General features: G+C 42.2%; 1 protein-coding gene across 3 annotated transcripts in view; it reads left to right on the top strand.

Annotated features, from left to right (window-relative positions):
* Positions 1–23681, top strand: part of LOC130282671 (uncharacterized) — a 59325-nt gene that overhangs the window by 15294 nt on the left and 20350 nt on the right. For 2 of the 3 annotated variants that reach the window (XM_056531157.1, XM_056531159.1), the window contains exon 2: positions 7557–7672. In XM_056531157.1, coding sequence (XP_056387132.1) covers positions 7557–7672 — 116 coding nt within the window. Of the gene's footprint in view, positions 1–7556; positions 7673–18358; positions 18476–23681 lie in introns of all 3 variants that reach the window. The other variant, XM_056531158.1, reaches the window with a different exon arrangement.

Genomic DNA, 23681 nt, shown 5'->3' with positions numbered 1-23681 from the left:
CAGCTGTTGCTAAACTCCCAGCATGCTTGGACAGCCAATTGCTGTCCAGAAATGCTGGGAGTTTTTGTTTTGCAACAGCTGGAGGCTCCATCTTAGAAACACTGCCATACAATACGTTTTTCATTTTTATTGGGGAGGGGGGTGGGGGGGGGGCAGTGTACGTGTGTATATGTAGTGTTTTACTCTTTATTTTATGTTAGTGTAGTGTAGTGTTTTTAGGTTACATTCACACTGGCGGCGGATTTCACTGAGTCTCCTGCTAGGAGTTTGAGCTGCGGCAAAAAATTTCCCGCAGCTCAAATTTGTAGCGGGGAACTCGCTGTAATCTGCCGCCAGTGTGAATGTAGCCTGTACATTCACATGGGAGGGGGGTCAAAACTACAACTCCCAGCATGCACTGACAGACCATGCATGCTGGGAGTTGTAGATTTGCAACAGCTGGAGGCACACTGGCTGGAAAATCTTGAGTTAGGTTCTATGACCTAACTCAGTATTTTCCAACCAGTGTGCCTCCAGCTGTTGCAAAACTACAACTCCCAGCATGTACTGATTGCCGAAGGGCATGCTGGGAGATGTAGTTATGCAATAGCTGGAGGCACGCAAGTACAACTCCCAGCATGCCAAGACAGCCTTATGCTGTTCCTGAATGATTTAGAGGGGTTCAAGTTGTAAATCACTGTCCAGTGGTCTCAAAACTGTGGCCCTCCAGATGTTGCAAAACTATAACTCGCAGCATGCCCAGACAGCAAACTGCTGTCTGGGCATGCTGAGAGTTGTAGTTTTGCAACATCTGGAGGGCTACAGTTTGAGACCACTTAGTGATCTACAACCTGAACCCCTCTAAATATTGCAAAACTACAAGTCCCAGCATGCCCACACAGCAAACAGCTGTCTGGGCATGCTGGTAGTTGTAGTTTTGCAACATCTGGAGGGCCACGGTTTAGAGACCACTGTAAACTGTGGCCCTCCGGATGTTGCTAGGCAACAACTCACCTAGCAGGACCCGGAAGTATTGCTGCCGCCGCCGCACGTGGGGGAGGATCGCGATTGGGGATCTGGGATCCAGGTAGGGACCTTCCGCGCCGATTCTCCCTGGACGGTTCCCCCATTTTGCCCGGACACCGATAGGTGGGCAAAGCGGGGGAACCGAACTTCAACCCCCCCTCCCCCGGTCTGCTATCGGTCGGTCGCTCGGCCGACCAATAGCGGGGATAGGAGGGGTGGCACCCCTGCCACCAAACTCCTATCCCTTTAGGGGGATCGAGGGTGTCTCGGACACCCCCGATCCCTCTTATTTTCCGGGTCACCAGTGACCCGTATGACCCGGAATCGCGCACATCGCAGGTCTGAATTGACCTGCGATTTGCGCGCATCGCGGTCATGGGGGGGTCTCAGGACCCCCCTCGGCGATGTGCCGGGATGCCTGCTGTTAGATAACAGCAGTCATCCCGGCCCGATCACCGCTACCGATGACGCGGCGCTACCGGAACCCCGCGGCGTACATGTACGTCGCCGCGCGCCAAGTGACACTTCACGGCGCCGTACATGTACGTCACTCGTCGTGAAGGGGTTAAACTTTCATCAGACTCAAGCAAATAACACGGCTATCTTTGTACATAATGTGCAATGTTAATATGCAGGAGTCCCACAGTAAATTTTTCAAATAAATATTCTTGTTAGTGTCATAGTGACAACATTATGCATAAGGTTCTAATCAACAACCAGGAAAAACTCCAAACTAAATCATTATCAGAATAAACACAAATTCATAACCACCTTTTAAAACTATAATATTTTATTAAGTTAGCTCATAAAAATATATAAACTATATATAAACCCCAAGGTTCAGTACTGGGCCCGCTGTTGTTTAATTTATTTATCAATGATATAGAGCTCTGTTTCTATCTTTGCAGATGACACCAAGCTTTGTAGCACAGTACAGTCTATAGAGGATGTGCATAAGTTACAAGATGACTTGGATAGACTAAGTGTCTGGGCATCCACTTGGCAAATGAGGTTCAATGTGGATAAATGTAAAGTTATGCATCTGGGTACTAATAACCTGCATGCGTCGTATGTCTTAGGGGGGATTAAACTGGCAGAGTCACTGGTAGAGAAGGATCTGGGTGTACTTGTAGATCACAGACTACAGAATAGCATGCAATGTCAGGCTGCTGCTTCCAAAGCCGGCAGGATATTGTCATGTATAAAAAGAGGCATGGACTCGAGGGGCAGGGACATAATACTCACTCCCCCTTTATAAAGCATTGGTACGGCCTCACCTGGAATATGCTGTTCAGTTTTGGTCGCCTGTTCATAAAAGGGACACTGCGGAGTTGGAAAGGGTGCAGAGACGCGCGACTAAACTAATATGGGGCATGGAACATCTTAGCTATGAGGAGCGATTAAAGGAGTTACAATTGTTTAGTCTTGAGAAGAGACGTTTAAGGGGGGATATGATAAACGTATATAAGTATATAAATGGCCCATACAAAAAATATGGAGAAAAACTGTTCCAGGTTAAACCCCCCCAAAGGACGAGGGGGCACTCCCTCCGTCTGGAGAAGAAAAGGTTTAGTCTAAAGGGGCGGCACGCCTTCTTTACCGTGAGGACTGTGAATTTATGGAACGGTCTACCTCAGGAACTGGTCACAGCAGGAACAATTAACAGCTTTAAAGCAGGGTTAGATACATTCCTGGAACAAAATAACATTAATGCTTATGCAGAATTATAAAACTACATCCCTTTCCCTTATCCCCTTACATCCTTCCCTTCAATCCCCTGGTTGGACTTGATGGACGTATGTCTTTTTTCAACCATACTAACTATGTAACTATGACTTGGTTTGGGAAGTCTCAAAAATAAGTGCCAGTGTGTCACAGTAAAGTATGTAATACACTCTAAGGGTATGTTCACACTGAGGAATTGGAGAGGAATTTCCATGAGTAATTCTGCTTGCTTTTTCCTCTCCAATTCATTCAGCAGTGACATCCCCATAGAGTTGTACAGAATTTCTGCCCCTCAGTTCACACTGAGGAATTTCCTCAAGCAGAATTCTGACGAGGAAGTATGTTCCACTTGAAGAAAGAACATGTTCTTTCTTTCAGGCGGAATCAGCGTCTTACTCCCATAGAGATCAATGTAAAAAAAAATTTCAGTCAGAATTATTTCCGCGCAGAATTTCCGCATGAAAAAAAAGAGGATAATATATATATATATTATGCTCTTCTCCTCCTCCTCCTCCTCCTCCTTGAAATTTTCATTTCCGCGTGTGGAATTCCGCTCGAATTCCGCGCGAAATCTCTGTGAGTTCTTGTGGAAAAGTAACAATATTTTGAGGCATAAAATTTCTGCTTGATTTCCGTACCAAATTCTGCAGGGTGAACATACCCTAATAAAACTCCAATATAAGATGTCTATAACTTTACATGCAATATACATCCACTTCATTGTTACAATAAAGCTATAAACCACAACTGAGTTGGGTACACAAATGGTTAATTACTCATGCCACATGAATAGTAACAGTTATGAGACCAATTTTTCAAAACTTCTGCAGAGGAAAAGTTGCCCAAAGCAACCAATCAGATTGCTTCTTTCATTTTTTTTTTTTTTTAAAGGGCTCTTCTCTTTTTGGGCAACTTTTCCTTCTACAGGTTTTGCTAAATCTCCCCCAATGTCTCAGTCGTAAGAATTCAGTGCATCACAAAAGTTTGCTTTTCCACATTTTTATATAAAAGTGCTGCTGCTGTGCCTCATACATCTACATTAATAAGTCACACAGATTCATAGTTTATATATTTTATAAATTGATTTAATAAAATATTGTAGTTTTTAAAAGGTGGAGTGTTTTTTGTTATATGAAATGCAATGTGTAAGCACAAAAGAAAGAAGCTTGATATGCAAACAAATAATTTTTATAGAAAGTTATACATATAGTTTAGCATATATGAGGCCAATAAGAGGGAACTTTTCATCACATGGGTAAGCCACACATCCCATTTGATTTTGTCATCTACAGAAATACATGTCCTAGTGACCCCCTATACGTAAGGGAAACCTCTGAAAGTATATATGACTATATTTCACATCACGAGTCGATGATCAGATACAGCAATATCCCTTTTCCAGTACCCTTTTACGAGGCATGCCATACAATAATGCAACTCAAGTTCCAGGTTAGGAAGCAGGAGTTTCAGAATCAGGGAATTAGGATAAAAACACTTGAATTGTCAGATCCATGCAGCTGCCAATTGCCGAGTGAGTTTGCAGGAACACATGCAGGTATGAACAACTCGTATGTTTTCATCCTTAAAGAGTAGAAGAAAACTATTTTTTTTCATCAACTGGTGCGAGAAAGTTAAACAGATTTGTAAATTACTTCTATTTAAAAATCTCAATCCTTCCAGTACTTACCAGCTGCTGTATGTTCTAGGGGAATTATTGAATATAATTAATTTACAAATAAAACTTTTTGGCACAAGTTGATTTAACCTGTTAATGCAAAATCAGGTACATGTACATGGGGATTAGCGGTGCCTTCCCGCAACATCAGGTACATGTGCCGGGCGCTGTGACAGTTTATTGAGCCCGGCTGTTCTGCACAGCCGAGCCTCCCTGAAGCCGGCCAGGGACCAATAGCGGCGGCCGGCGATCGCTGCTATTGGTCCATCAGTACAGATGGACCAATAGCAGGGATCTGTGACCGCAGCCTCTATTGGGGTACCAGAGGGAGGGAGCTCCCTCTGTCACCGATCATCGCTCTACAAAGTGAAAGCAGAGCACCGATATTGCCATGGCAGCCGGAAGACTGACAGTGGCCTCCGTTGTCATGGCAACTGGAGTGATTAGTCCCTACCTAAGATATAGACTGATCGATCTATCCTATGCCTGTCAGTACTGACATAGGCATAATTCAAAGGAGTACAGATGTGTACTCCATTGAATTATGTGTATAATAGTAAAAAAATTTAAAAAAATGTAAAATGTGAAAAAAAGTGGGGGGAAAATAAAAATGTCCCAAAATTTTAAAAATAAAATAAAAAAATGGTAAAAAATTACTAAATAAATTATAGAAATGTATATTACACACCCAAAAATAGTCCCCCCCAAAAACATCAACATCTCCCGAAAAAAAAAAAAGTCCTCACACAGTGAAAAAATTAAAAATTAAATGGCTCACAGAATACTGCGACTTACAAATGTAATTTTTTTTTATAAAAATAGTTTTTATGCTATAAATGAACTAAAATATAAAAAAGTATAGAAATTTGGTATCGCCGTAACCATATCAACCTGCAGAGTTAAGTTAACATGTCATTTAGACCTCATGACGAACGACCTAAACATTTTTTATAAAAAACAACCGCAGAATTGATTTTTTTAATAAAAAACAATCAGTGTCACATGATGGTTCCACAGAATGGTACCAATGAAAGCGTCAACTTGTCTCCCAAAAATATTTTTGCACCCCAAGGCCTCTGCGACTTTATATGATGCCAACAAAATATCCTAAACTAAAAGGACACCCCAAAATCCACACAGCACACCTTCATGTCTGAGGCCTGTGTGATAGACATGTGGCGCACAAAGGCCACATATGGGATATTTTTAAATACATCAGAATTCGGGGAATAAATCTTGGGTTGTATTTCTTTGTCAACACCTACTGTGTTACAGAAATAAATGGATTAACTACTTGAGGACAGAGGGCGTACCTATATGCTCTCAGCCCACTCCCTTTCTATAACGCGGGGCCAGCCGTGGCTAATAGCGCGCGGCATTATTAACCCTTTAGAAGAGGCATTCAAAGTTGAACGCCGCGTCTAAAGTGAAAGTAAAGCACTGCCGGCTAGCTCAGGGGGCTGTTCGAGATCGCCGCTATGAAATCGCGGCATCCCGAACAGCTGTAAGGACAGCAGGAGGGTCCCTACCTTCCTCCATGCTGTCCGATCGCCAAATGACTGCTCAGTGCCTGAGATCCAGGCATGAGCAGTCAAGCGGCAGAATCATTGATCAATGGTTTCCTATGAGAAACCATTGATCAGTGTAAAAGATCAGTGTGTGCAGTGTTATAGCCCCTATAACATTGCAAAAAAAAAGTGAAGAAAAAAAAGTGAAGAAAAAAAAGTGAAGAAAAATCATTTAACACCTTCCCTAATAAAAGTTTGAATGACCCCCCTTTTCCCAATTAAAAATAAAAACTGTGTAAATAAAAATAAACATGTGGTATCGCCTTGTGCGGAAATGTCCAAATTATAAAAAATATATCATTAATTAAACCACACGGTCAATGGCGTATGTGGAAAAAAATTCCAGTCATGAAAAAATAAATAAAAAGTGATCAAAAAGTCCAATCAACATAAATGGTACCGCTAAAAACTTCAGATCACGGCACAAAAAATTAGAAATAGGGGTCAGAAGAGGACAATTTTAAATGTATAAATTTTCCTGCATGTAGTTATGATTTTTTTCCAGAAGTACGACAAAAAAAAAAACTATCATTTTAATCGTATGGACCTACAGAATAAAGATAAGGTGTCATTTTTACTGAAAAATGTACTGCATAGAAACGGAAGCCCCCAAAAGTTACAAAATGGCATTTTTTCTAAAATTTTGTCGCACAATGATTTTTTTTTCTGTTTTGCCGTAGATTTTGGGGTAAAATCACTGATATTGCTGCAAAGTAGAATTGGTGGTGCAAAAAATAAGCCATCATATGGATTTTTAGCTGCAAAATTGAATGAGTTATGATTTTTTAAAGGTAAGGAGGAAAAAACAGGAAAACCCTCCGTCTCCAAAGGGTTAAAATGAAAAATCTGCAAAGAAATGACATTTTTAAATTCAGCCTCCACTTTGCTTTCATTTTTGTGAAACACCTAAAGGGTTAATAAACTTCTTTAATGTCATTTTGACTACTATAAGGGGTTCAGTTAATAAAATGGGGTGATTTATGGGGTATTTAATATACAGGCCCCTCAATTCCACTTCAGAACTGAACTGGTTCCTGAAAAATCTGATTTTGAAATTTTGTTAAAAATCTGGAAAATTGCTGCGAAACTTATAAACCTTCGAACATTCTAAAAAAGTAAAATAATGTTTATCAAATGATGGGAACATAAAGTAGACATATTGTATTGAATTAATCATTAATTTGGTGCAGTATGACTATTTATCGTACGAGCAGAAACTGTAAAATCTAGAAAAATGCTAATTTAAAAAATTTTTTGCCGAATTTAGGATTTTTTTTTTTACAAAAATCATAAATTATATCAATCAAAATTTAACACTAATGTAAAGTATAAGATGTCACGAAAAAGCGTTCCAAATGTTATTACCAAATAAGTGGACGCATGTCAGATTTTGAAAATAGGCCTTGGTCATTAAGGTCAAAACAGGCTGCTGAGTAAAGGGGTTAAAATGTTTTCCACCGGAGTACCCCTTTAAATTATATTAGATTCACCCCCTGCAAATATTCAAATTACTTAGGCTCAACAAGGAGTATGAGATACAGAATTACATGTAAGGATTCTTATCGTTTTTCTTTTCCTTTTAGATAAACCGCATTGGGCTCCATCACTACTGTGACCACTTGGGTAGGCTTAGCACCTCCACAAAGACTGAAAATCTCTCTGCTTACATGCTCCATATCCTCTCCATCCTTTTGTACAGGTAAATCCTTTGGACTGTTTTTTTTTTTTTTTTTTTTTATAACTATTTATTTACAAAGTTTTATACAGAGGAATAAAAAGAAGGAAAAGAATTGTTTACAATTCTTGACATGTAACATCAATTCCATTTAAATCAAATTATCAAAAATATAGACAAGTATTTGATAAGGATTTGGCATATAGGACATATAAGGTTATTTCAGAGTAGTATATACATAGTTAGCTAGGAATAACAAATATTTAACCAACCGTCATAGTGGCAATACAATAAGGTTCTAAATAAACTAGTGTCCAATCTTTGCCACCTGAAAGTAAACTATCTATGCAGTGTGTAGAATTATGTCCTTAATAAAGTCTATTACAATAGGTTAAGTTCTCATATCCAGATTCGTAATCCAAGAATCCGTAATTTACCTCAACTGGGCCAGTGCTGTAAGACATAATAAAATTCAAAAATGACAAAAAAAGGAAAAGCAGATAGTGGAAAAAATAAAAAAACAGACATGCAGAAGTATGCATGCGGTTCACCTCGGACCACCTCCCTCTCACGGAGGACTGTGAGCCTCCATGTATTCATCCAAATCTTTCCAAATTTTGTGGAACGGGGATATTAGATTATCCGCCAACGCTGACAAATATTCCATTCTCCTGACTACCATGATTCTATCTGTCAGGGCCCAGACATGGTGGTTGTTTTTTCCCACTTTTGAGCGATCAGGCACTTAGCGGCCATTAAAATCTAGTGAAAAAGTCTGGTCTTGTTTTTCGGAAGGCCCGAGGGAGTAAGATTCAGGAGGTATGTTAGTGGGTTTAAAGGTATCAATATACCAATTATCTCCCGGACCATGGATTGCAACTCTAAACAGAAATGGCGAAGTGAAGAGAAGTTCCAAAAAATATGTGGTAGGTTACCTAGGTCCAAATTGCAATGCAAGCACCTGGAAGACTCCTTTGGGTAAAAGCGATTAAGTACCGCAGGGGTAGGATACCAGTGAACTAAAATCTTGTATTGATTCTCTTTGTGAGATATACATGACTGTTTCACTGTTTGAGCCCATATACAGGTGAAACTCGAAAAATTTGAATATCGTGCAAAGTTCATTTATTTCAGTAATTTTTTTACTTAAGAGCCAAGGAACGCGCTCTCGAATCACCCAAAGTGCAAGAAAAAGTGCAAAACGTGTTACACAAAAAGAAACGTGCACAAAGGATGCGGTCTATTGCAAGCCCTTCTACGACAGGAGAAAGGCCCCCCAACAAACCTTACCCTTCGTCTCCGGACCAAAAGGTACCTGCAAGATTCCAGGTTCGATGTCTCTTTTCGCCGAAGCTACTAAGGGACTACAAATGCTCTCAGCATCCCGCTTGGCGTTAGCCAAGGTATCTGCCCACAGAGCCATTAACGGACGGTACCCTGCCCATGCAGGAGTACCCAGGGTTTTTGCAGCGAGGTGCTGAACCTAATGGCCACACACACCTACCCTAGACTGCTAGGAGAGACACCCAGAAGGGCTACCGCATCCTAACAATCCTGTAGACACACAACATGCAAAAAGTGACACAGTGACAAAAAGAAATAAATAAGTGAATGTGCACAGATATACTGCCTGGACATCCGGCCGGATCTATAAAAAATTCTCTAAACCTAGCCAGAAGGCTGGGAATCAAAAGGCGAGTCCCACAAGGTGAAGAGTTCATGGTGCCAGTGCTTCAACTCAGTGAGGGTGCATTCACACCACGTTTTGTACATGCGGGTGCCGGATCCGGCGGGGGGGAGGGGCAAACCGGGCGCTCCCGTACGGTTTTAGGTCCGGTCCAAAACCGCATACGGGTCAAAACTGAGCCGACCGCAGTCACCGTTTGACTCCGGTCGGATCATTAAAGTAAATGGAGTCACGGGCTTATCCGGCCGGGGTACGGGAGCGCCCAGTTTGCCCCTCCCCCCGCCGGATCCGGCACCCGTATGTACAAAACTTGGTGTGAATGCACCCTGAGCCAGTACACCCAGTGAGTTTCAGCACCTTGGAGTCACCACTCCCCGAGGCACTAAAGTAACTCATGGCGAGACCCTGAGGGAACAGGTCACATCGGGGCAGTTGTCGAGCTGATTCCTCAGAACCAGCCCTGGAAAACCCTGGTACACCTGCCCCCTCCATGCAGCACCCATTCTCACCAGTCCCACATCAGTGGTGCCCAATCCACCGATAAGAACTGATAAGAACATATACTACACTTGATCATAGCCAAAAGGAAGGTGAAACTAATATATGAGAGAGACTCATTACATGCAAAGCAAGATAGTTTAAATGGGCACTGTCACCAACTTTATTTTTTGATATGTTGTAGTACTTATGTACTACAACATATCTCTAATATACTTTTATTATTTTTTTTTTTTCATTAAAAAGGTTTAATTTACATTTAAAAACCGGCTACTGAAAAAGGACTGATTTTGGAGTGGCAATCAGTCCTTTTTCAGTTAGGCTGCACTCGCTCCCAGCCTGTCAATCAGACAGGCGGGAGTGAGCACATTGGCTCCCCGGCCACTGGCTGGGAGGCCACTCATCCCGCACATCGCCGCCGCTATCCCTGCACGCCCGCTGCCGGACTCTGCAGTAACTGCAAGTGTAATGAGGGAACGGGGTATGCGGGGCGGGGGGGGGAGGAGGGAACGGGCTAGTGCCGTAGCGGGGAGGGGGGGTGTAAATGGGCTAGCAAAAAAAAGAAATAGGATGGTGGGAGCTACCCTTTAAGCCATAATTTGTCATAATTGTGATGATTATGGCTTACAGCTCATGAAACTTCAAAGCCATGTCATCTGCTTTTGTTGGTCTGCTGTGTATCATTAAGTCCAGGTTCAACGCGTCCGTCTACCAGGAGATTTTGGAGCACTTCATGCTTCCTTTCCTTTTAAGTTACATTAATGAAATGCAATGACATTTTGCACAATATTATTATTTTTCGAGTTTCACCTGTAGTCCACCAGGTAGCCAGGGAGATAGGGTTACCCAAATATGATTCCCATTTGCACATGTATGAATGCTCATCACTTCCTTTTATGCAGTTCCATTCATGATGTCTATTTTTCGTCCCAATTCACATGGTTGTGCATACAGCAGCTTTCATACTGGCCGGACCACCTCCTACATTAACAGAAACCTGTTTTTCTCGTGTCTATTTCGTCTCTGTACCTCCTTATATATCCTAATACGGATGGTGCCTATTCAAGCAGATACGTTATATACAAAACTTTTTAAAATAGGGTTGTGTTTACCATTTCTATTGATTGTAGTACACTGTGACAGATATACACTTACTCATAATAATGCATGATACAGAAATATATACTTACATAGTTAGTACGGTTGAAAAAAGACATACGTCCATCAAGTTCAACCAGGGAATTGAAGGGTAGGGGTGTGGCGCGATATTGGGGAAGGGATGGGATTTTATATTTCTTCCTAAGCATTAATGTTATTTTGTTCCAGGAATGTATCTAACCCTGTTTTAAAGCTGTAAATTTTTCCTGCTGTGACCAGTTCCTGAGGTAGACTGTTCCATAAGTTCACAGTTCTTATGGTAAAGAAGGCGTGTCTCCCCTTGAGACTAAACCTTTTCTTCTCCAGACGGAGGGAGTGCCCCCTCGTCCTTTGGGGGGGTTTGACCTGGAACAGTTTTTCTCCATATTTTTTGTATGGGCCATTAATATACTTAGATACATTTATCATATCCCCCCTTAAATGTCTCTTCTCAAGACTAAACAATTGTAACTCCTTTAATCGCTCCTCATAGCTAAGATGTTCCATGCCCCATATTAGTTTAGTCTCTGCACCCTTTCCAGCTCCACAGTGTCCCTTTTATGGACTGGTGCCTAAAACTGAACAGCATATTCCAGGTGAGGCCGTACCAATGTTTTATAAAGGGGGAGTATTATTTCCCTGTCCCTCGAGTCCATGCCTCTTTTTATACATGACAATATCCTGCCGGCCTTGGAAGCAGCAGCCTGACATTGCATGCTATTCTGTAGTCTGTGATCTACAAGTACACCCAGATCCTTCTCTACCAGTGACTCTGCCAGTTTAATCCCCCCTACGACATACGATGCATGCATGTTATTAGTACTCAGATGCATAACTTAACATTTATCCACATTGAACCTCATTTGCCAAGTGGATGCCCAGACACTTAGTGTATCCAAGTCATCTTGTAACCTATACACATCCTCTATAGACTGTACTGTGCTACAAAGCTTCGTGTCATCTGCAAAGATAGAAACAGAGCTGTTAATACCATCCTCTATATCATTGATAAATAAATTAAACAACAGCGGGCCCAGTACTGAACCTTGGGGTACACCACTAATAACCAGGGACCAATCAGAGTACGAATCATTGACCACCACTCTCTGGGTACGATCCATGAGCCAGTGTTCAATCCAGTTACAAACTAAAGTTTCCAAACCCAAAGACCTTAACTTACCTGTCAGACGTCTATGAGGGACAGTATCAAACGCTTTAGCAAAATCCAGAAACACTATATCCACAGCCATTCCTCTGTCAAGGCTTCTACTCACATCTTCATAAAAGCAAATTAGATTGGTTTGACAACTTCTATCCTTAGTAAACCCATGCTGGCTATCACTTATAATACAATTATGCCCTATGTATTCCTGTATGTAATCCCTTATAAGTCCTTCAAACAATTTACCCACAATGCATGTTAAACTTGCCGGTCTATAGTTTCCTGGGGAAGACCTAGAGCCCTTTTTGAAGATTGGCACCACATTCACCTTGCGCCAGTCCCTTGGCACAATACCAGACACCAGTGAATCTCTAAATATCATGAACAGGGGTACAGATATTACTGAACTTAGTTCGATAAGAACTCTTGGTTGCAATCCATCTGGCCCTTGAGATTTGCTTACATTTATATTACTTAACTTACTTTGTACCATTTCTACATTAAAGGGGTACTCCAGAGAAAACCTTTCTTCTTTTAAATCAACTGGTGGCAGAAAGGTAAAAATCTTAATCCTTCCTGTACTTATTAGCTGCTGAATACTACAGAGGAAATAATTTTCTTTTTGGAATGCTCTCTGAATGCTCTCACGACCACAGTTCTCTCTGCTGACGTTATTATAATAATAATACCACTTTATTTATTGTTGTCCTTAGTGGGATTTGAACCCAAGTCCCCAGCACTGCAAGGCAGCAGTGCTAACCACTGAGCCACCATGCTGCCCTTAGCATACATCTGCTATGCATCTGCTATGCATGGTTGCTAAAATGGACAGAGATGTCAGCAGAGAACACTGTGTTCGTGATGTCATCAGTGTTCCAAAAAGAAAGGAATTTCCTCTGTATCATTCAGCAGCTAATAAGTACTGGAAGGATTAAGATTTTTTAATAGAAGTAATTTACAAATATGTTTAACTTTCTGCCACCAGTTGATTTAAAAGAAAAAAGGTTTTCACCGGAGTACCCCTTTAAGCCAGTTCAGTACATTACATGATGTGTTACCGCACTGACCTGTCCAATGTCAGCTCCTTCTTCCTTAGTATATACAGAACTAAAGAACCCATTCAGTAACTCTGCTTTCTCTTTATCGCCTGTGACAACATCCCCATTATCATTATTAAGGGGTCCTACATGCTCTGTCCTTGGTTTTTTTGCATTTATATATCTAAAAAAATATTTAGGATTAGTTTTGCTTTCTTTAGCCACCTGTCTCTTATTTTGAATTTTTGCAGTTTTTATTACATAGCTGACCCATCAGATTTGTATTTTTTTAAAGCAATATTTTTGTTGTTTATTGCTCTTTTAACATCATTTGTCAGCCATGTAGGATTTAGTTTTAATCGTTTATATTTGTTCCCCTTTGGTATATATTTAGCTGTATAGTTATTTAGAGTTGATTTAAAGATGTCCCATTTACCTTCTGTATCAGTATTTGAGAACACCGCCCCCAGTCTATGTCCTGTAGTGCAGCTCTCAGCCCAGGGAAGTTTGCCTTTTTAAAGTTATATGTTTTTGCATTCCCCGCCTGTCTTTGTTTTCTACATTTTAACCCGATAACGACCAAGGACGAGTATAGACGTCCAGGTTGGCAGGCGTTCCCGCACCTGGACGTCTATACTCGTCCATTCTTCTCGTGGGTGCTGCCCAGTGCACCCACGAGATCGCGGCAGGGACTCGGCTGTATCACACAGCCGGGACCCTGCTGCACTGCCAGGACCGAAGTAAACTTCGGTCCCGGCAGTTTTAACCCTTACAGCCGCGGTCGGAAGTGACCGCGGGCTGTAAGTGTTATGACAGAGTGAGGGAGCTCCCTCTGTCACTCCTGCAGCACCCCGCATCGCGATCGCGGGGTGCTGTGTGTGTCCGCGGCTGGCCGGGACCTGCCGCACTTCCGGGAGTGAAGTTCACTTCACTCCCGGCAGTTTAACCCTTACAGCCGCGGTCAGAAGTGACCGCGGCTGTAAGGAGTTCTGACAGAGGGAGGGGGCTCCCTCTGTCTCCTCTGCAGCACCCCGCAGCACGATCGCGGGGTGCTGTATGTGGCCGCACTGCCGGGAGTGAAGTTCACTTCACTCCCGACAGTTTAACCCCTACAGCCGCGGTCAGAAGTGACCGCGCGCTGTAAGGAGTTCTGACAGAGGGAGGGGGCTCCCTCTGTCTCTCCTGCAGCACCCCGCATCGCGATCGCGGGGTGCTGCTGCATACCTGGGCTGCGGGGGGTCCTACAAAGACCCCCAGGTCTGCCCTGGGTATTGCCTGCCAGTGAAATATGCTGCCTGCTAGTGAAAACTGGCAGGCAGCATATAACTACAATGCTTTGGAATACTAAGTATTCCAAAGCATTAAAAAGTGTAAAAATAAATACCGTATATACTCGAGTATAAGCCGACCCGAGTATAAGCCGAGACCCCTAATTTTAACCCAAAATCCCAGGAAAAGTTATTGACTCGAGTATAAGCCTAGGGTGGGAAATACCTCATCCCCCCCTGTCATCATCCAGACCCGTCATTAACATCCTCATCATCATCCCCTTGTCATCATCCCACACATCCCCCCTTCATCATCCCCTTATCATCCCACACATCCCCCCTTCATCATCCCCTTATCATCCCACACATCCCCCCTTCATCATCCCCTTATCATCCCACACATCCCCCCTTCATCATCCCCTTATCATCCCACCCCCCCCCCTTCATCATCCCCTTATCATCCCCCCCCCCCCCCTTCATCATCCCCACACCCCCCCCTTCATCATCCTCTTCTCATCATTCGCCCTCAGTGGTCTTCAACCTGCGGACCTCCAGAGGTTTCAAAACTACAACTCCCAGCAAGCCCGGGCAGCCATCGGCTGTCCGGGCTTGCTGGGAGTTGTAGTTTTGAAACCTCCGGAGGTCCGCAGGTTGAAGACCACTGCGGCCTTCAACATCATCCAGCCCCCCTCTCACCCCCTTTAGTTCTGAGTACTCACCTCCGCTCGGCGCTGGTCCGGTCCTGCAGGGCTGTCCGGAGAGGAGGTGGTCCGGTGAGGAGGTGGTCCGGGCTGCTATCTTCACCGGGGGCGCCTCTTCTCCGCGCTTCCGGCCCGGAATAGAGCCGTTGCCTTGGCAATGACGCAGAATTACGTTCGCAATGAACGCACCTCTGCGTCGTTGTCACGGCAACGTGACTATTCTGAGGCCGGGCCCGAAGCGCTTAGAAGAGGCCTCCCCGGTGAAGATAGCAGCCCGGAACCACTATCCCACCGGACCACCTCCTCACCGGACAGTCCTGCAGGACCGGACCAGCGCCGAGCGGAGGTGAGTACTCAGAACTAAAGGGGGTGAGAGGGGGCTGGATGATGTTGAAGGCCGCAGTGGTCTTCAACCTGCGGACCTCCGGAGGTTTCAAAACTACAACTCCCAGCAAGCCCGGACAGCCGATGGCTGCCCGGGCTTGCTGTGAGTTGTAGTTTTGAAACCTCTGGAGGTCCGCAGGTTGAAGACCACTGCGGGTGGGTGAGTTCACTCGAGTATAAGCCGAGGGGGGTGTTTTCAGCACGAAAAATCGTGCTGAAAAACTCGGCCTATACTCGAGTATATACGGTAAATAAATAAAATAAAAGTGTAAAAATAAATAAAAATATAATAAAAGTGTAAAAAAAATATATATATTAAATATACATTTATTAAATGAATCTAATAAAAAAAAAAAGCATAATGTGTAGGATCGCATTGGCGGACATCCGCAGCATGTAATATGCTGCGGATGTCCGCCACGTGATCCTACACATTATGCAGCAGTCACGGTAATGAGCTCGCTGCTGCGGCTGGGTAGCTTTGTGCGTCCACTCATAGCGGCGGATTTTCCGCCAGCAGTCATGAGCGGACACACTGAGCTACCCAGCCGCAGCAGTGATGGATATATTCGCCATGAGCGGGTGCTTATTCCCACAACATGGCGGATATATCCATCAGGAGCCTTAACTGTCACAGACAGACGCGTTATACTGCCAGCCGACCAAGGACCAATCAGAGTGGTCCCTGGTGCAGCCAATAACTTGTAGGGGTGCGGTATATAAATGGGGTCACTTGTGGGGGTGGGGGTACTGTTCTGCCCTGAAAGCCAAATGGCGCTCCTCTCCTTCTGAGTCCTACCACGCGGCCAAGGAACCATATATGGCCAAAGCGGGGGTATTTCCGAACATGGGACAAGCAGCTAAATAAAATATAGGGTGCATTTCTTTCAATATCAGAAGTGATGTACAAAAAATATGCCCCCCAAATGATGCATTTGTGAAAAATTGCAATTTTCGAATTTTTAACACTGACTTTGTAATAATTCCTGCCAAAAAACTATGGTGTTAAAATACTCACTGTACCCCCTAGCGAATACCTTGAGGGGTCTAGTTTTTAAAATGGGGTCATTTGGGGGGTGTTCCTATGTTCTACTACCTTTTAATTTCTGCAAACCTTGCATAGCACATAAAAAAAATTAACTTTTAAAATTTTCAAAATTTCAAGTTAAATTGTTAGGGTTCTAACTAATTTAAAATGTTAATTAAAAACTAAAAAATGACGTCAAAATAAAGTAGACATCTGAAAGTATAAGTTTCATGAACTATTTGGTCAGTAAGTATAAATATATGCAACCAATTAGTGTTAAAATAGCAAAAAATCGTAATTTTTTGTAAAAATTTCATGATTTTTTGCATTGTAAAAAAAAACTACAAATGATATTGGCTTACTTTTACTATGTACATGAAGGACAACTTGTGACAAAAAAACAATGTCAGAATTATCGTGATTGGCAAAACGTTTCCAGAGTTATTCTCTAATAAAGACAGACATCCCCGATTTGAAAAAACAGGCCTGGTCTTTCAGGGGCGTACAGGTTTATTTGCATTGGTCCTTAAGGGGTTAAGTCAAAAGTAACTATATTGTGGTCGCTATTACCAAGGTTTTCCCGCACAGTTGCATTACCAACCAGTTCTGCTTTGTTGGAAATGATCAGATCCAACAAAGCATCACTTCTTGTTGGGTCCTCCACAAACTCCCCCATAAAATTATCCTGCAATAAATTTAGGAATTGTCGCCCCTTTGGAGTTTTAGCCAACCCCGGACCCCAATCTATATCTGGATAGTTAAAATCTCCCATTATTACCACTGTACCTGCCCGGGCGGCCCTCTCTATTTGTTTATGCAACCGACCTTCTATCTCTTCTATGCTGTCATATTTACCTACATCTTATACTCTATATCATAATATATGTACCCGTGAACCTCCCATATTTGAGAATTTTACTCTGCTCACGTTTATATTAACCATACTTTGCCCCAGTCCTTGTTTTGGACATGAATTGTTATGTGGCAGAGTGTAGGTTGAGTTATTTCTGTACAGATATTTACTCATGTTTTATTTACACTCTTCACTGCTAATGTTGTGATCCACGCCCTCCTTCCCACATATTTCTCTATTGAAGACATTGGACGCAGGTCACACACAGGTGTTATGCCCAACGCATTTATATATGTATATCTACTTTTTTTCTACATTAATTCACCTCATGTCTTCTGGTTTTATATTATGTGAAACAGACATCTACTCATACTCTATTGGGGAGATTTATCAAAACCTGTGCAGAGGAAAACTTGCCCAGTTGCCCATAGCAACCAATCATCTTGCTTCTTTCATTTTCATGAAGGCCTGTGAAAAATGAAAGAAGCAATCTGATTGGTTGCTATAGGCAACTGGACAACTTTTCCTCTGCACAGGTTTTGATAAATCTCCCCCTATATCTTTATCTTAAATACTACAATTTGTGTGATCTATGTCCCCTTTAGCATATTTTCCATTGAAGGTATCGGGCTTAGTTCACACACATGCACCTACATATTTACACTTACCCTCCATCCAAATGAATCCATTCCATGTCTTCTGGCTTTGCTGCAAGTTTCGAATACATCATTCAAGTTCGGGATCCAGTTCCTACTGGCTTCCGCTGGGCTCATTCTAAGTTGAGACTATATAAGGGGCACATGCCCGTGAATAATGTACCATGACTAAGAGCCAGTTTCGGCACGAAACGAGTCAGTTTTCTTGTGTGTTTTTTTTATTTACTATGGATATCCTCTGTTTTTAAATGATGGAATAAAAGTCAAGTTTTAATTTCTACCTATCATCATTTGGAGTAGCTGGAGGCCCCTGCTCTTTTGCCCTCTCTTCAAGTCGATTCCTGGGACACGGCCCGCTGTTTACCTACCCTGCTCTCCTACCCATATTGGATCTTCAGTTTTCTACATCCAACAGTGGTGAGCTGAATTAATTTTTTCAAATTGTTGTCATGAATGTTTGAGGCTTGTAAAGACGCTCGGGGATATTATGGTGTTATATATGGCCGAGATGATGAGACATCTCTCCTTCACACTGAATCTCAAGTTGGGAGGACACCTTTTTTTTTTTTTTTTTTTACTATGTCATTATATCACCATTTTCACACAGCTCTCCTGATTATCTTCACATACATGTATTGCCTACATTATTTCTGTTTGCATGAAGTTGACATAATGGTCCAAGCAATCTACCCGCATTACCATTGGACTTTTATGTCAAGCATTAGCTCAGCTTACATTACATAGTAGTTACATAGGGGACATTTATCATGAAGTAATTTTTTTTGCTTATGTGCTACATATTTATGATACTAACACAGGGGGCTGATAAATTTGGATCACATAATCAAAACAAAAAAGTCCCAGTTGAGACTTTTGTGACACTTTTTTTTTGAAACAATTAAAATTTGCTCATGTATCTAAGGAGGCCGGGGTGGGCTCGGACCACGCGGAGTAAAGGAGAAAAAAAGAGAATAAGTTACAAATAAAAAAATAGGCAACATAAGAATAAGACAAAATAAAGGAAAATAAAACAAACATAAAAAATAAGCAAAAACAAAACATCAAGTCAATCACTTGTGAACTACAAGGGGTGAACCCCTCGAATATGAGGATATATATCTAATCTCTCACACCTATAGCCTAACAGCTTAAGGGAAGAAGGGATATCCTCAAAAACATGGGAGAAGAGGCAGAGGCTCCAAAAAAGGAGAACGAACCTACAAAAAAAAAGGGAAAAAATTGCCTCTGAGCTACCAGCTCTCCCAGCTCTTAATGTAATGTAACTACCAATAGGTGATAGTCCCCAAATTACTCTAAGGGGAATAATCCTATCCCCTGGCAGTAAAATTTAGAATGCAGTTCTGTATTAAAACATAAAATATAAGCTAGCCCTAAAAGATAAATGGAAAAGAAACATAACATACATCGTAAACTACCTAAGCCTAAGGTAGCGACTCATCTGGCATCAAGGAAACATTTATGCCTACTAATAGGGGAAAAGAGACCAGGTTAAATACTGCAGTTGGTACAGGAAAGTTCTCAGGTGAAGGTGTCTCCTCTCGGCGACCTGCGCTGTGGTGGGGTGCGTTCAGGAGGAGGGCGCTTCTTTTGGTTCCCCACTTTGGTCCATACAGGAGGAGGAGATGGTGGTGGGGGAAGTAATTCCCAGTTGGGGAGATCAGGAACAGGTATGTCCAAAGTCTCACAGAAGGAATGAAGGTCTTGCGTTGATTTCAGCGTTGCGCTTCTGCCATTCCTCCTGGCAGAGAGGCTGAACGGGTATCCCCATCTGTATACTATGTCTCTATCTCGCAGCGATTGGAGTAGGGGCCTTAGCAGTCTACGTTTTTGTAACGTGACCCAGGAAAGATCAGGTAAAAGTTGGAGGACAACCCCGTCGAACTCCACAGTTTTCATAATTCTAGCTTTGGCCATTATTTCTTCTTTTGTCATATAATCAGTGACACAACAGATAATGTCTCTAGGTAAGGAGGAGGAACTTTTGGGCTTCAACGCTCTGTGAGCTCTATCTAATTGTATGCGATTAGAGGGAGGTGCTTTAAGCACCATATTGAAAATGGCTTCGAGGGTTGTTTTTAGGTCCTCATCTTGGGTTGCCTCAGGAAGTCCTCTTATCCTAATATTGTGTCTCCTGCCTCTGTTATCGAGGTCTTCGAGGTGACGTTGATAGTCACATAGACATTGATGTTGGGCTGTGACTGTGGACTGCAGGGAAGAAATGTAGCGACGTGTATCATCATGTTCTTCCTCTAAGTCTTTTTTTTTTTTTTTTTTTTTTTTTTTTTTACTTTGATTTACCTAAAGATGTGCCTGTTCTTTATTTTTATTTATTTACTTATTTTATTTTTATTTTCTGTATATGTATTTGTTCTTCTTTGTTTTGGAATTTTTTGAAAAATAAACAGTTATTTAAAAAAAAAAAAAAAATTTGCTCATGTATGGGAGTTTTGTACTCCAGGTCAGAAGGGGATTGCAACTTTTTTTTTGCCTACGTGCAACATTCGCACATAATGGATAAGTGACCACTGCAAAGCATAAAATGACATTTGCTTAGGTAAGGCTGTTTGCAACTTTTTGCTTACTCTAAATGCCTTGATAAATGTCCCCCATAGTTATAGTATCTCACATAAGTTAATATACCCTTCACATTTTAGTAAATATTTTATTATATCTTTCGATGTAATAACACTGAAGATAAATTGACAGAGTACTATTTAGAGAAAGCTCAACATAAGGTCTTTTTTTCAGGCCAGAAAGATTTCGTAGAGGGAGCTCGCCCAGGGAAACTATTAGCAAACTTGGTTAGAGCCCAAAGGGAAAGTAGGGAAATCCTAGCCTTACAAGATAATAATGGAGTCAGGCAAACATCAAGGGAAGAGTTACAGAAAATCGCACAATCATACTATCAACATCTATATAGTACAGAGAAACTGGCAGGGGAGGAGTTGATAGATGAATATCTTAAAGAAATTGAACTTCCAAAGATTAGGATGGAGGACTTGGAAAATCTCAATAAAGAAATTACAGTGCCCGAGTTGGGAGAGGCACTGCAGTGTTGCTCACTTTCTTCTGCTGCAGGGCTGGATGGTCTCCCCTATGCAATTTACAGAGAGTATAGGGAGGTGTTATTGCCTTTCCTCTGTATGGTATTGAAGGAGGCTTGGAAAAGAGGGGAATTGCCTCCCTCCATGTTGGAAACCAAAATCCCCAAGAAAGAGAAGGATAGTACAAAAATTGAATCATACCGCCCTATTTCCTTGATAAACTCTGATGCCAAGATTTTGACAAAATTATTGGCCAGAAGTTTATCCCCACTTCTGCCTGGTATAATAGGATGGGAGCAAACCGGGTTTGTCCCGGGGCGCTCAATTCACAATTTGTTACGATCACTAGTTAATATTCAGTTGGGTACGGGTCCCTTCCGCTCCACCCTGTCACTCGACACAATGAAGGCGTTTGATAGGGTGGAGTGGAGGTTCCTCTGGAGTGTAGTCAACGATCAGTGCCGCACACTATTAACCCAGGGTCCCGGCTATCATTAGCAGCCGGGACCGACCCGGTGTGATGCGGTGTGACCCCGTTTTAAACACCGGGACCGGGCGTAGGGTGTACAGGTACGCCCTACGTCCTTAAAAGCTTAAGAGTCTCCTCTGTCCTCCACTCGTTACCTGTATTAATGGCACCTGTTTGAACTTGTTATCAGTATAAAAGACATCTGTCCAAAACCTCAAACAGTCAAACTCCAAACTTCACTATGGCAAAGACCAAAGAGCTATCGAAGGACACCAGAAACAAAATTGTAGACCTGCACCAGGCTGGGAAGACTGAATCTGCAATAGGCAAGCAGCTTGGTGTGAAGAAATCAATTGTGGGAGCAATTATTAGAAAATGAAAGACATACAAGACCACTGATAATCTCCCTCAATCTGGGGCTCCACACAAGATCTCACCGTGGTGTCAAAATTATCACAAGAACGGTGAGCAAAAATCCAAGAACCACACAGGGGGGACCGAAAGTTGACCACCGCGTCTGAAAGTTGAAAGTAAACGCTTCCCGGCAGCTCAGTCGGCTGATCGAGACATCGCGATAAAATGTTAGGACGCTAGCGGAGACCCCCTTACCATGCTTCGTCACGTCTGATCGGCGTTTGATTGCTCCAAGCCTGAGCTACAGGCTTGAGCAATCGAGCCCCTATCTCGCTGATCCATGCAAAGCTGTGACTTTGCAGGGATCAGAGTAAAAGATTAGTGTGTGCAGTGTTATAGGTCCCTATGGGAGCTATAGCACTGCAAAAAAAAGTGAAAAAACTGAAAGTGAAAAAAGTGAAAGTTAACAAAGGTCATTTAACCCCTTCCCTAAGAAAAAGTTTGAATCACCCCCCTTTTCCCATAAAAAAAAACTGTGTAAATAAAAATAAACGTATGTGGTATAGCAGCGTGCGGAAATGTCCGAACTATAAAAATATATCATTAATTAAACTGCACGGTCAATTGCGTACGCGCAAAAAAATTACAAAGTCCAACATAGCGTATTTTTGGTCACTTTTTATATCATGAAAAAATGAATAAAAAGTGATCAAAAAGTCCGATCAATACAAAAATGGTACCGATACAAACTTCAGAACACGGTGCAAAAAATTAACCCTCATACCGGCCCGTGTGCAGAAAAATAAAAAAGTTATAGGGGTTAGAAGATGAGAATTTTTAACGTATAAATTTTCCTGCATGTAGTTATGATTTTTTTCCAGAGTACGACAAAATCCAACCTATATAAGTAGGGTATCATTTTAACCGCATGGACCTACAGAATAAAGATAAGTTGTAATTTTTACCGAAAAATGCACTGCGTAGAAACGGAAGCCCCCAAAAGTTACAAAATGAAATTTTTTCTTCAATTTTGTCGCACAATAAATTTTTTTTTCTGTTTCGCCGTGATTTTTTTGGTAGAATTACTAATCTCACTGCAAAGTAGAATTAGTGGAGCAAAAAATAAGCCATCATATGGAATTTTATGTGTAAAATTGAAAGCGTTATAATTTTTAGAAAGTGAAAAGGAAAAAATGAAAATGCAAAAACGGAAAAACCCTGCGTCCTTAAGGGGTTAAAGAAGAAGTCACAGGTCTGTGAGAGCCAGAAATCTTACTTGTTTGTAGGTGACAAATACTTATATTCCACCATAATTTGCAAATTCGTTAAAGATCAGACAATGTGATTTTATGGATTTTTTTCATTCTGTATCTCATAGTTGAGGTATACCTATCGCCCGACGCCCGGGACATGCTGTGACGGGCAGGGGAATTTTTCCGGCCCTTAGCCCAGCTTCGGGCAGGCAGGGCCGGACCTCACAAGTACGGCGGTGCACAGAGGGGAGTATGGAGCACGCTCCAGACTCCTGCCTGCTCCATACTCTGCAGCCCCCGACTGTTTCACCGCGGCTGGCTATTAACCCTTTAGATCGCCGCTGTCAAAGCTGACAGCAGCGTCTAAAGGCACATGTGAATGATCGCGGGGGGACGATCCACTATAGAGGTAGGGTATACCTCTGCTTCGCTGGTGTCCCAGTGCTCTGTCATTGATTAAGCCTTAGAGAAAAAGATGGCTT

Source organism: Hyla sarda, chromosome 7, assembly GCF_029499605.1.
Source record: "Hyla sarda isolate aHylSar1 chromosome 7, aHylSar1.hap1, whole genome shotgun sequence".
NCBI classification, from domain to species: domain Eukaryota; kingdom Metazoa; phylum Chordata; class Amphibia; order Anura; family Hylidae; genus Hyla; species Hyla sarda.
The sequence above is the reverse complement of the archived record's forward strand: the minus strand, read 5'-3'. Positions and strand labels throughout refer to the sequence as shown.